General features: G+C 46.8%; 1 protein-coding gene across 1 annotated transcript in view; it reads left to right on the top strand.

Annotated features, from left to right (window-relative positions):
- Nucleotides 1-271: 271 nt before the first annotated feature.
- The window catches only part of sun2 (Sad1 and UNC84 domain containing 2), a 71,294-nt gene continuing 56,994 nt past the window's right edge, over nt 272-14,571 (top strand). Inside the window, exons 1-2 of the mRNA XM_063062605.1 lie at nt 272-605; nt 12,133-12,310. Of these exons, the coding sequence (XP_062918675.1) occupies nt 12,189-12,310 (122 nt within the window). The 5' untranslated portion in view covers nt 272-605; nt 12,133-12,188. The remainder of the gene's footprint in view (nt 606-12,132; nt 12,311-14,571) is intronic.

Genomic DNA, 14,571 nt, shown 5'->3' with positions numbered 1-14,571 from the left:
ATTGGAAAGTTTAGGCAAATTTGTGCTTTTCATTCTTGTCCAATAACTCTTTCCCCCCGACTGAAGTCCTGCCAGCCGAGAGTTTTTCCACGAGTCCCTGTGTGCCTGTGTCTTTAATTCGCAGCCAGCCGAACCGTTGTGATAACACACAGTGGAAAATGTTGCTTTTGAATACGGCAGCCAATGAGAGAAAAAAGACGTTTTTGATTGACGGACGCTTGACCAATAGACGCGGCGACCCGGCCAGCCGTTAAGCGGTGAACGACGTCTGATTGGAGGGAGGGCAGCGTCGCAGTTGAAGCGTTGCGGCGGGGCTGAGGCTCACCTGGGGCGGCGGGCGGCGGCTATTATTCCGGCGTCGGCGAGTTCGGCCGTGATGAGGAGTCCTGCAGCCCGGTCCGTACGTGCCTGAAGCGGCTGCGCTGCGCTGCCGGGCCCCGAGAAGGCCTGCCGTGAGAACCCGTTATCTCGGTGCTGCTAGGGAAGGTTTGCATCTCATTTCCGTTGGGCGCACCTTCTGGGCTCCTGCCTTCCCCGGAGGGGCTTTCGGCTGGCCGGCGGGCGGCTCCTGATGCGGGCAACGTGACCGAGGAGGCTCCGGACAGGTGACCGCTTATCCTGGGGTTTCTGTGGGTGGGGATCGGTGGCACTCCGCCTTCGCTGGGAACAAACGAGAACCCCATCCGATCTGGGCACTTGACCACTAAGTGCATGGAGGTGTCATAGGAGATGCTAATATTAGACAGTACTAAAAAGATTAAGATGCATTACAGATGAGAGGATTTTCTGTTCCCTTTCTGGGACTTTAACTTTGGATCACCGGAGAACAATATGTCCCCAGTTCCCCAGCCCTGATGAAAGGTCTCGGCCCGAAACGTTGAAGTTTCCTCTTGCCCGACCTGAGTTCCTCCAGCGTTTCGTGTGTTGGTTTGGATTTCCAGCATCTGCAGATTTACTCGGTGTCCATGTGCCCAATTCTTCCCCGGCTGCCTGGTATTTAATTCAGGGGGAGGCCACTTGGCCCGTCATGTCTGCTACTGTTCCGTAAAAGCAATCTGAAGCCTTCGCTCTCTGTTTATGACCCTGTATTAGTACCAGATTCTAGCACCCTGTCCACTTGTCTCACTTTGAGTGAACTGGTTTCAGTATCTCAGTCCTGGTGTGACCATGACGAATTGCGTTTGTTGGTTTGTAGTGTTTTGGCTGTTAGGATAGGTAGATACTTTATTGATCCTGAAGGAAATTACAGTGTCACGGTAGCAGTACAAGTGCACAAATATACAAGGATTAGAAGAGAAGTAAGAAAGAAAAAATAAGTTACCTCAAACAATCTAACGGGGAAGGGGAGGGGGTTGGGGGAATCACTTTCCCAGCTATAAGTTGACTCATCGTAGAGCCTCATGGCTGAGGGTAAGAATGACCTCATATTGCGCTCTTTGGAGCAGCATACTTGTCTTGGTCTATTATTAAAAGTGCTCCTCTGTTCAGCCGAATGTGACATGCAGGGGGTGAGAAACATTGCCAGGATTTTCCAGAGGGTCCTTTGTTCTACAACAGCCTCCAGTGTGTCCATTTTGACTCCTATAACAGAGTCAGCCTTTCTAATCAGTTTATTGAGCCTGTTGGCATCACCCATGTTGATACCATTGCCTCAGCACACCGCCGCAGAGAAGATTGTACTGGCGACAACAGACTGGTAGAACATGTGACGGAGAGGCCTGCATTCTCCAAAGGACCTCAGTCCCCTCAGGAAGTAGAAGCGACTCCGGTCCTTGTACACAGTCTGCGAGTTGGTGCTCCATTCAAGTCTGTCATCCAGTGGCACCCCCAGGTACTTGCAGGTCCTCACCACACCCACGTTCTAACCATCAGTAGTCACCATGTAAGGTTGCTGAAGCTGCAGGAGCTTTGTAACCATGCTCACCTGGTGCTGGGATGGTGTCATGTAGCAAACTTCTCTTGTCCTTTGAATGCATGAGGGGGTACCGGGTGACTTGGATTACATGTCGTGGGGAGGAAAGCTGTTAAAGAAAAAACCTGGGGTGAAATGACTTTGGGGGAAAATGTGACTTTACCAAAGGCATTAGAGTTTAACAAGGTTGATGATAAGTAGGGATAAGTTTTATCCCCTGTTGCTTGTTTGTATAACAAATATTGGATGTGAAAGTGGGTGCCTTTATCAGTAAGTTTGCAGCAGGGGCAGGACTGGCAGCTCAGTATTCCGAGTTTCTGTTGTTTTAGACATGATGGTGGGGGTAGTGGCCTTACTGGTCAGGGAAAATGTCATGGCAGTACTCAGTCAGGACTCATTAGTGAAGTTTTATGGGTGGAACTGAGTATTAGATTAGATTCAACTTTATTGCCATTGTGCCGAGTACAGATACAAAACCAGTGAAATGCTTTTAGCATCTGACCAGAAATGCAAAGAAGTGTTATTTACAAAATAACTGTGAATAAAAAAAGTGTTACAGCACACAAATATAGAAGTACTGGGACAGTACAGTACGGATGCAATACTGCTTAGCTCTGTGATGTGAGGTTCAGCAGTGTCACAACCTCAGGGAAGAAGCTCTTCCTGTGCCTGCTGGTGCGGGAGCGGAGGCTCCTGTAGCGCCTACCGGATGGAAGGAGAGTATAAAGTCCATGCTTAGGGTGAGATGCATCCCTGATAATGCTTTTTGCCCAATTCTGATGGTATTAGAAAGGATCTGGCTCGTGTGGATTGGGACAGACTGTTTTCTGGCTAAGGTGTACTTAGTAAGTGGGAGGCCTTCAAAAGTGAAATGTTGAGAGTACGAAGCTTATGTGTGCCTCTCAGAATAAAATAGGAAAGGTATGTTCATGTTAATTGGGCTATATTGTGGACCACTCAACAGTCTGCAGGATTTAGAGGAACACACTTGTAGAGAGATCGCAGACTGCTGCAAGAAACATGAGGTTGTTAAAGTAAGTGATTTTAATTTGCCACAAATTGACTGGGAATACCATTCTGTAAAAACACTAGATGGGATAGAGTTTGTCAAATGTGTTCAGGAAAGTTTCCTTGGTCAGTATGTAGAAGTCCCAATGAGAGAGTGCGCGATACTTGATCTGCTGTTAGGGAGTGAGACAGGGCAGTTGACAGAAGTTTCCGTTGGGGAGCAGTTTGCATCTACTGATCATAATGCCATTAGTTTCAAAGTAAATATGCAAAACGGATGGGTCCGGACTGCGGGTTGAGATTCTAAATTGGAGAAAGGCCAACTCTGATGGTATCAGAAAGGATCTGGCTAGCCTTCAAAGGTGAAATGTTGAGAGTACAAAGCTTATGTGTGCCTGTCAGAATAAAAGAGAAGGATAACAGGTTTAGGGAACCTTCGTGTTCAAGAGTTATTGAGGCCCCAGTTAAGAAAAATATGGAGGTTTATAGTAGGTAGGAACAAATGAGATGCTTGAGTATAAGAAATGCACGTTGGGAGACCAGCCAGAGTAGGTCTTACACAGTGAGCGGAAGGGCACTGAGGAGTGGGATAAAACAAAGGGATGCAGGTCCATAATTCATTGAAAGTGGCTTCACAGATAGATAGGGTTATAAAGAAAGCTTTTGGCACATTAGCCTTCATAGGTCAAAGTATTGAGTACTTAGGGATGTTGTGTGGAAGTTGTATAAGATGTTGGTGAGATCTAATTTGGAGTATTGTGTGCAGTTTTGCTCACCTACCAACAGGAAAGATGTAAATAAGGTTGAAGAGTGTAGAGAAAATTTACATGTTGCTGAGAATAGAGGACCTGAGTTATAAGGAAAGATTGAATAGGTTAGAACTTTATTCCCTGCAATGTAGAAGATTGAGGGTAGATTTGACAGAGGTACACAAAATTGTGACAGGTGTAGATAGGGTAAATGCAGGCAAGCTTTTTCCACTGAGCATGGGTGAGGTAACTAGAGGTAATGGGTTAAGGGTGAAAGGTGAAATGTTTTGGGGGAACATGAGGGTCACTCAGAGCATGGTGAGTGTGGAACGAGCTGGCAGTGCAAGTGGTGCATGCGATTTTGATTTCAACGTTTTTAAGAGAGGTTTGGATGGGAGTGGTATGAAGGGCGATGGGACTAGGATGTTTAAATTGTTTGGCATTGCTTGGCTGGGCCGAACGGCCTGTTTGTGCTGTAGTTTTCTATGACTGTTAAATCTGTGGATGACATTGGGGGTGGTGTGGTGGAGAGTAAAGAAAGTCGTCTAAGGTACAACAGGAACTAGATCAACTGGGAAAGTGGGTGGAATTTAACGCAGACAGTGTGGAGAGATGTACTTTGAGAAGTTAAACCAAGGCTCGGGAATATTGTAAATAGAGAGACCCAGGGGTACAAATACATAAGTTTCCTTACAGTGGTGACACAAGTAGAAAGAGTGGAGAAGGCATGTGGCAAACACAAGGAAATCTGCAGATGCTGGGATTTCAAACAACACACATAAAAGTTGCTGGTGAACGCAACAGGCCAGGCAGCATCTACGGGAAGAGGTACAGTCGACGCTTCCAGCCGAGACCCTTCATCAGGACGAACTGAAAGAATAGATAGTAAGAGATTTGAGAGGGGGAGGGGGAGGAGGAGATCCAAAATGATAGGGGAAGACAAGAGGGGGAGGGATGGAGCCAAGAGCTGGACAGGTGATTGGCAAAGGGATATGAGAGGATCATGGGACAGGAGTCCTAGGGAGAAGGAAAGGGGGAGGGGGGGAAGCCCAGAGGATGGGCAAGGGGTATAGTGAGAGGGACAGAGGGAAAAAAAGGAGAGAGAGAAAAAGAATGTGTGTATATAAATAAATAACGGATGCATTAGCAGAAGTTTGAGAAGTCAATGTTCATGCCATCACGTTGGAGGCTACCCAGATGGAATATAAAGTGGTGTTCCTCCAACCTGAGTGTGGCTTCATCTTGATAGTAGAGGAGGCCATGGATAGACATATCAGAATGGGAATGGGACGTGGAATTAAAATGTGTGGCCACTGGGAGATCCTGCTTTCTCTGGCGGACAGAGCATAGGTGTTCAGTGAAACGGTCTCCCAGTCTGCCTCGGGTCTCGCCAATTTATAGTATGCCACACTGGGAGCACTAGACGCAGTATATCACCCCAGCCGACTCACAGGTGAAGTGTCGCCTCACCTGGAAGGACTGTCTGGGGCCCTGAATGGTGGTGAGGGAGGAAGTGTAAGGGCATGTGTAGCACTTGTTCCGCTTACAAGGATAAGTGCCGGGAGGGAGATCAGTGGGAAGGGATGGGGGGGGGGGTGGAAACGAATGGACAAGGGAGTCACATAGGGAGCGATCCCTGCGGAAAGTAGGGGTGGGGGAGGGAAAGGTGTGCTTAGTGGTGGGATCCCGTTGGAGGCGGCAGAAGTTACGGAGAATTATATGTCGGACCTGGAGGCTCGTGGGGTGGTAGGTGAGGACCAGGGGGAACCCTATTCCTAGTGGGGTGGCGGGAGGATGGGGTGAGAGCGGATGCGCGTGAAGTGGGAGAGATGAGTTTGAGAGCAGAGTTGATGGTGGAGGAAAGGAAGCCCCTTTCTTTAAAAAAGGAGGACATCTCCTTCGTCCTGGAATGACATGTGGCACGTTTACCTTTATTGCTCAGGAGTGGAGGCATCATGCTGAAGCTGTACAAGATTTTGGTGAGACCAAACTTTCAAAGGTTTCAAAGGTGCATTTAATGTCAGAGAAATGTATACAATATAATCCTGACATGCTTTGTCTTTGCAACCATCCACGAAAATAGGAATACCCCCAAAGAATCAATGACAGTTAAATGTTAGAACCCCAAAGTACCCCCCCAGCTCCCCTCCCTCCCACGCATAGGCGGCAGCAAGCAACGATCTCCCCTCCCCCCACCGGCAAAAAAAAGCATTGGCTCCTGCTACCAAGCACTCAAGTGCGAGCAAAGCAACATCAAAGACATAGAGTTGCATTACCCCAAAGACTACTTGTTCATCTGGTATTCGACATACGGCCCCCCCTCCCCCAATAAGGGAGAAAGAGGTGGCTCAGTTTCACAGCGAGGGGGGAGACATAGCAAACGACTTGCTGGTTTACAACGTTAGAAGTCCATTGTGTCGCTTTTTCCGAGCTCTGTGCCCAAAGATCTCAGTTCTCTGGGCACACAGCCATAGATCTCCGGACTCCCCTGATGACACACCGATCTCCTGCCTTGACGCCGACCTTCGATCGGCCCGACTCCAGAACCAGGAGATCATGGCAGCATGTAACTCCAGGTCAGGGCCTTCAAAAGAACCCTGAAAGGGAAAAATAGGGATATTAAAGATGGAAATAGAGCTGTTTCCAAAGATGCAAGCAGAGGAGTCGCCATTAATCCTCCTAAACTCCTCCTGAGTATTTTCCACAGAGTGGTGATTATATGGAACAAGTTGCCAGAGGAAGTGGTTGAAGTGGGAACAGCTGCAACGTTTAAGAGACAATGGGCAGGTTCATAGATTGTAAAGCTGTAGGAGGATGTGTGCCGACATAGGCAAATGCGACTAGCTAAGTAGGCAACTTGGTGAATATGAACATGTTGGAGGAAAGGAGCTTATTTCCATGCTGTTTAAATCTATGATGGAATACAGTCTTTCAAGGAGAGTAGATTCATGTATTCATGTTATGAAGAGCTGATTAGACTTCTACACCGTAGTTAGTTAATTCTTGGTGCTAAGAGTGTAGGAGCATTGACAATAGGTCATAGGAGCAGGATTGGGCCATTTGGCCCGTTGAAAGGCGAAGTAGATTCAATCATGGCTGATTTATTATCCCTCTCAACTCCATTCTTCCGCTTTCTCCCCATAACCTTTGCCATTACTAATCAGCCTCAGTTTTAAAAATGCCCCTGCCTTAGCATCTACAGCTGTCTGGCAATGAATTCCACAGATTCTGGCTAAAGAAATTTCTCTCCATCTCTGTTTTAAAGGGATATTCTGCATTCTGAGGCTGTGCCCCCTGGTCCTAGACTACCCCACGAACATCCTCTCCACGTCCACCCTATCCAGGCCTTTCAGTATTCAATAGGTTTCAGTGAGATCCCCTCTGAATCTTCTGATGTCCGGCGAGTCAAGGCCCAGAGCCAGCAAATGCTCCTCGTACGTCAACCCATCATTCTCGTGAACCCCCTCTGGAACTTTTCCAGTGCCAGCATGCCTTTTCCCAGATGAGGGGGTGCAACATTGCTCTGCACTACTCCGTGCGGTCTGACCAATGCCTTATAAAGCCTCAGCATTATATCCTTGATTTCTGTATTCTAGTCCTCTGACACACCTCCTGTCTTGAACAAGCATTTCTAGTGGCTGCACTGAGGTTGTTTTTTTTCAATGCAGCATAAGGAACTTCAGTTGAGCTGACTTCTGTCACTGCAATTGTGATGTCAGATGTGGCTCCCAATTTGCATTTCCATTGTTACCTCAGGTAAATTGTCAGACTATGGGTGGAACCAGATGTGATGGAACAAACTGTACAGATTACCCAACACACGCTACCAAAGACCAGAGGAAATCCTGTCTCTCAGTAATCTTAATCTTTACTGATTCAGTACTGAGGATCTCTGACTGTGAGTGAGTTTGCCATAATTTGACCAATTGCATTAAGGGAAGAATTGCTGACATGCGCACAAGAGATTGTGGTTCTTCCAAGCTGAAGGAATTGCTGGACTCAATCTTGGGAATTTAGTGGTTTAAGTAGAGAATGTGTGATGAGAGAGCATCTTGAAAATAACAATTACCGTATTCAAAGGTTTCGTTAAGTACGGAAACAGTGTTGAATGATCTGTATGAAAGTGTGTGCCAGCAAATTGAAGAGGCTGGAGGCCTGGTATATTGTGCCTGGAAATGGGATTTTGCCTTTCTTTAGTGTGATAATGCACTATGTATCACCATGGAGAGAGAGGGAGGGGGTGGGAAAGAGAGACAGAAAGGGAGAAGACAGAATGAAAGATGGAGAGAAAAGGGAAGGGGAGAGGTGGAGAGTGAGGTGGGAGAAAGAAAGCAGTGAGGGGGGAGGTTGAAAAAGGGTGCAGTGGGGGGAGAGAAAAAGAGGCAGTGAGAAAGGGGAGAGCAGAAACAGAACATAACAGAGTTAAGCTGGATAATAAAGGAGGGAATGAGGGTTTAAGCACTCAGACGATGTTAGAAGGAAAATAATAGAGAGGATGGGAGGTTGAATTTCAGAATGCTGAGGACCTTTAAAGGAAAATTGACGGTACAAGGGATGACAATGATGCAGCCAGCTGGGCGCCAGAAATGGAGATCTGTACTTGATGTGGTGACAAAGCAGATATCGTCCCACCTGGATTGGTGGACAACTGCTGCGGGCAATAAGAGTGGAAATCACCCACATCTTCCAAGCTTCTTTTGGATACAAGGATGGTGCCGGGGACCCAAAGAGTTTGCACTTATTGGAACCTCATTTAAGAAAAGACAGTGAGAGGCCATGGTATTCATTTATGATCCTGGGGGAAAACTTTTGGAAACAATATGGAAGTAAATTAACATCATCTTGGATGTAAAAGGAGTAACAAGAGAGACACTAGCACTAGAAGAGATTCTACATATGATGGAAATCTTCAGCAGTACACACAAAATGCTAGAGGGTCCCAGCAGGTCAGGCCACATCCATGGAGAGGAATAGACAGTCGGCGATTCAGGCCAAAACCCTTGAGCAAGACTGGAAAGGTGGGGGGCAGAAGTCAGGAAAAGGTTAACGGAGGAAAAGGAGTACAAGCTGGCAGGTGATAGGCGAGATGTCCTATTCTGACATGTTGGTCCATCGCCTTCTCTATTGCCATGATGAGGCCAAACTTGGGTTGGAAGAGCAACACTTCATATTCTGAATTGGTGGCCTCCAACCTGGTGGCATGAACCTCAATATCTCTAACTATTTGCCATTCCCCTTCTCCCCTTCTCTCATTTTCCATTCCGGTTACCCTCTCATCCCTTCTGTTCACCTGCCCATCGCCCCCCCCTTCCTTTATTGTCATTGGTCCATTGTCCTCCCCTATTAGATTCCTCCTTCTTCCATCCTTCAGCTCTTCCACCTATCACCTCCCAGCTTTTTACTTCGTCCCCACACCTTCCCCCTCACCTGATCTTATCTACCAAGAGGCACTGCACAGATTTGTTAAGTGCATTCTTGTACTTGAACAGCAGATTTGCTTTTATTTATTCCAAAATAACTAAAAGGTTTTGCAAAATGTTTGAAATGTCTTTAGTTCTTATCAGTAATATGGAAGCCCGAGTGACAAGAGGAACGACTGATAGAGCCGCAGTGTCGCAGTGCCAGAGGCCTGAGTTCCATCCTGCCCTCCAGTGCAGTCAGTATGGAGTTTGTACGTTCTCTCTGTGACCGTGACCATGTGGGTTTCATTTGGGTGCTCCAGTTTTCTAACGTGTGGGTTGGTAGGTTGTCTGGCCAGTGTAAATTGCCCCCACTGTGAGTGGTAGAATCTGGGGGAAGTTGATGAAAATGTGGCTGTCAACGCAGGCGCGCAGGCACAGATCACAGAGGTGGTTAGACTGTTGAGGAAGTGTTTTTTTTTAAAAAATGCGTATCGGATCTGAAGCAAGTGGGTTGTAAAATTCCTGCTGGGACCATCTGGGGCGTTGTGTCCCATTCAGGACACCTTGTCGTCAGGAGGTCAATGAGAGAGAGAGAGAGAGCAGAGACAAAATGGAGGTGAAGGGTTTTGGAAATGAGTGAACCTGAACTCTTGTGGAGCAGGCCAGGGGCAGGCATGTGTAAACCCTTCATGATTTTACATAAAGTACGGGAGGAGAAATTGGTGGCAGAAGGACCAGTACCTTGAGGGCACAGGGTTATTAATGTGATTGGAGACACCCACAGTTTTTTATTTTCAGTAAGATTTTCTTTCCAGTGGATCTGGGAACAGATCCAGCGAACCTTGCAAACAAACTAGAGAAATACTGGAAGTGTAATGTATTGCTAGCCAGTCGGGGGGTAGGGTGGTTAGTGAACTGGATCACCCTTTCCAGAAGCAGGCAGTCAGTGGCTGTGACGCTGGGCATTGCTAACTAACTTTTCACCTATCAGACACGGTATCTGGAGGTTTCGTATCTGTGGGTGCACTCCCATCCCAGCAGAAATTGCCTGTTTTTTGATAATGGGCCCCATGTAAAATACTCAGACCTGTCATCCAGACAAAGAAAGCAGGAGGTGGAGAATGGTTTTCTGAAAAGAAGTTCTGCAGTGTAAATGCCTGTGAACAGTAGTTTTGTGGGTTGCTTTGTTGTCACGCAAGCTGTGGCTGGTGGTGTTTCAGATTTTATCTACTACCTGTTGTATAAGCTGGTGCTTTGAGTGGAAGTAGTGTTCTCGTTGGGGCTGGCGGCCTCTGGTTGAAAAGCTTAAAAGCATGTAGGTTTTGAGAGTCTGACCTGAAAAAGGGAGGTGGTGAATATACTGGGCAGGTCGGAGGAGAGCATTGAGAGTAGAGGTGTGGAAAATGGTTGAGATGTGGTCAAGAGTTGAGTCAGCTGTGGAGGAGAGGAAGCCAAAGTTTAGGAAGAAGTAGACAACTTGAGGCACTGTAGAATCTGCCATCAGAGCAGGTATGACAGCTAGTGGAAGTGCAGATTAGGATGGAGACCGTGCAGGAAGCAGAGTGGAAGTGAAATTGAGGTATTTGTGAAGGATCATGGCTTTGTGATGGATAGTGATCACTGAGCTGTTCACAATGAGCACAATGCCAGTGGCTGCTGCTGGGCTAAGGCATGGGGGTCTTACTCCCAGCAAGGACAGGCCTGAACCCCGTTTCCTCTTCGTGCTGTTGAAACCACTCAGTGGAGTGTGGGAGTGAGATGGTGAGGATTGAACCCACGATGCCCAGTACCAGCAGGAGCTGTGAGCGGCAATGCACGGAGGTACATGATTAATGCTGGGAGCCCATGTGGGATGACAGCATGGCCCCCAGCGCACACACCTAGCAGCATGTGGGGCTGTCCTTCATAGGGCCCTACTCGGGCTCCTCAGGTCACAGGTTCTGGTCTATGCGCCCCCCCCCACCAATCCTAGCAGGAACGTGAGTGGCTCCCACACGCTTCCCAGATCTCTTCTGAGACCCCCCCACCTTGAGATTTTTATAAATGACCTGGATGAGGAAGAAGAAGGGTGGCTTAGTAAGTTTGCTGATAACACAGGAGTTGGGAGTGTTGTGGATAGTCTGGAGGATTGTCAGTGGTTACAGCGTGACATCAATAGGATGCAGAACTGGGCTGAGAAGTGGCAGATGGAGCTCAACGTCAAATTTGAAGACACAGCATAATGTTAATGGTAAAACTCCTGGCAGTGTGGAGGATCAGCGAGATCTTGGGGTCCATGTCCATAAGACACTCAAAGCTGCTGCGCAGGTTGGAAGTGTTGTTAAGGTGTATGTTGTGATGGCCTCATCAGCTGTAGGATTGATTTCAAGAGCCATGAAGTAATGGTAAAGCTATATAAGACCTTAGTTAGACCCCACTTGGAGTATCGTGTTCAGTTCTGGTCACCTCACTACAGGAAGGATGTGGATTCTATAGAGAGAATGCAGAGGAGATTTACAAGGATGTTGCCTGGATTGGAGGGCGTGCCTTATGAGAATAGGTTGAGTGAACTTGGCCTTTTCTCCTTGGCGCAACGGAGGGTGAGAGGTGACCTGATAGAGGTGTATAAGATGATGAGGGGCATTGATCGTGTAGATAGCCAGAGGCTTTTTCCCAGGGCTAACAAAAAGGGACATAGTTTTAAGGTGCTTGGAAGTAGGTACAAGGGGATGTCAGAGTAATTTTTTCTACATAGAGTGGTGGGTGCATGGAATGCACTACCAGTAACGATAGTAGAGGCAGATACAATTGGGTCTTTTAAGAGACTCTTAGATAGGTATATGGAGCTTAGAAAAACAGAGGGCTATGCAGTAGGGAAATTCTAGACAGTTTCTAGACTAGGTTACATGGTTAGCACAACATTGTGGGCTGAAGGGCCTGTAATGTGCTGTAGATTTCTATGTTCGATGTTCCTCTGTATGAGAAGCTACCCCCAGCCCAGCTAGCGAATATGGTGGCAGAACTGTCCCATGTTTCAGTCCTTCTCCTGCTGGATAATTACACTGTTTCTCTTTTCTTTCAGTTAGCGTCAGCAGCTCGCACTGCTCGGATCGGAATCCGGGTCGCGCTCCGGCGAGGATGTCTCGTCGCAGCATACGCCTTGCCACAACCGGTTACTACCAGGATGATGACGATGCTTCAAGCAGCAGTGGGGGCTCTGTCACCGTTGGTGCACCATCCTACAGGGAGAGTCCTGTCAGGTGGGTCCCTGTCTCCTTCTCTAAGCCACAGTTCCTGCTATCAGTACAAGTGGTCCCCCGGGCCTCTGTACCTCAGTCCCCTGGGCCTCTCTCTGTACCTCAGTCAGGGGAGGCGGCGCATCAAACCGTGTATCAAGTGTGCATCTTCGACCTCACCCCACTGCCACATCCCCTTCCTCCAGTTCATGGACAGAAGCCCAGAAGCAAGTCCCAGCAGCTCTTGCTTCCAGAGTGGGAACTCGGATCAAGGATGGATAGGATATAGGGTACATCTTTGACAGATTGGGGCTAGGATCACTGTGAGAATGCAGTGTTGTTGAAGTTAATAAGTTCATGAGAACGATTGAACAAAGAAACATCAAAGCTATGAGATAGGGAAGGGAGAGAGGGTGGAGGAAGAGATGATAGATCAGCTGGTCGAGCATCACGATGTCTTATGGTCTAATCACTACATGGAACCAATGTTACAGGTGATGACTTGTAATAGAGAAGTGATCAGTTCTGATGCAGATAATATAATTTTAAATATTTTTGTACAGATGATCTAGTTCAAGTTGCTTTACAATGGTATGAAAGTACAAATATGAAAATAAATTTAAAAAATAAACATGAAAATAAGAGAGAAAGACATTGTTTGAAAGCAAAGTTAAACAGGTTTTGAACTGGCGTTTGAAACTGTCAACTGAGTCTATACCCTGTACAGTTTTAGCTATTGAATCCTAGAGTTTAGGAGCGTAGTTCAAAAACCTGACTTGCCAATTACCTTTTGAGGGAGATTGCTTAAATTTAAGAGACGGGCGGAAGAAGACTTGAAAGCTCGAGCAGGATTATAAGACAAAAATGATCCTGTGCTGTATTCTGGTCCTAGGCCATTAAGAAACTTTAAAAACAAGTAAGAGAACTTTTAAAATCAATTCTAAAAGAAGCAGGAAGCCATTGCAGAGTATGGGAATGGTATGTTCCCCCATCCTGGTTTCAATTAAAAGTCTAGCAGTAGCATTCTGAAAGATGGCTTTGGGAGATCAGTACAAAATGCACTGCAGTAATCTAATCTATTTGATATAAAGACATAAGTTAGTTTTCAGTATCATTATCTGACAGAAACGGACTTCCTTTTGCAATATTTCTTGAGTGTGGAAATGCTGCTCTGGTTACTTTCTTTATGTGGGATTTAAAATTCAAATCTGAATCAAGGATAACACGCAGGCTCGTTACTTCTGATTTTACAAGGAGAGCCAAGTTCCCAAGTTTATCTCTTTTGCCTTTGGAACCGACCTGAAGTATTTCAGTTTAATCTTTATTTAGTTTTATGAAATTATTGGAGCCGTACCAGAAGTCAGATAAGAAAAGGTGTTATCATCATCAGGCTTAACAGAGCTGTGCAGTTAAATGTGTCATCTGGATGACTGTAAAGCAAGTTTATGCTCTCTAATGATGTCTCCTAAGGGGACATTAAGGAGAATGTATAAGGAGAAGAGACAGCTTCCCTGTGCAACACCAGAAGGTACATCATCTCACCTAGAAGTTTACTCTCCAAGATGGACAAAAAAGTTCTCAACAAGGTATATGAATGAAACCAATTAAGGGCACTACCAGAGAGGTCAATCCAGTTCTCAAGACAATCTGGGAAGTGTTGTGGTCAGTTGTGTTAAAGGCAGCGCTTGGATCTAGAAGAATTGGAATTGAGACTCTGGCAGCAGTGCTGGGCCTGAGGTCACTGACAATTTTGCTGAGGGCTAGCTCCGTGCTGTGGATTGCTCTAAACCTGACCTGACACTTTTCTAGAGTATTGTTCCCATTCAGAAAGTTTTTGAGTTGGTTGAACATGAATTTCTCAAGGATCTTCCCCCAGGAAGGGAAGAATTGATGTAGGCCAAAGCAACACATTCACAGTTGTGCACACACACAGATGCACGCGCACACAGACACTGGAGGAACTTGGCAGGCCAGGAGCCATCTATGGAAAAGAGTAAATAATGAACATTTCAGGCCGAGACCTTTGATCGGCACCAGAAAGGAAGTGGGGGAGGAAGAAGTACAAGGTGGCAGGTGATAGGTGAAACCAGGAGAGGGGGAGGCGATGAAGTGAAGAACTGGGAAAATCTGGCAACAAGTAGTGATACAGCCCAGTCCATCATGGGTAAAGCCTTCCCAACCATTCAGCCCACCTACATGAAACGCTGTTGCAGGAAAGCTGTTGTCATCAGGGACCCGTACCACCATCACCAAGGGCGTGCTCTCCTCTTGTTGCTGCCCTCATA

The sequence above is a fragment of the Mobula hypostoma genome, chromosome 11 (genome assembly GCF_963921235.1).
Source record: "Mobula hypostoma chromosome 11, sMobHyp1.1, whole genome shotgun sequence".
In the NCBI taxonomy this organism is placed as follows: domain Eukaryota; kingdom Metazoa; phylum Chordata; class Chondrichthyes; order Myliobatiformes; family Myliobatidae; genus Mobula; species Mobula hypostoma.
Note: the sequence above shows the minus strand (reverse complement) of the source record. Positions and strands in the feature narration are given on the sequence as shown.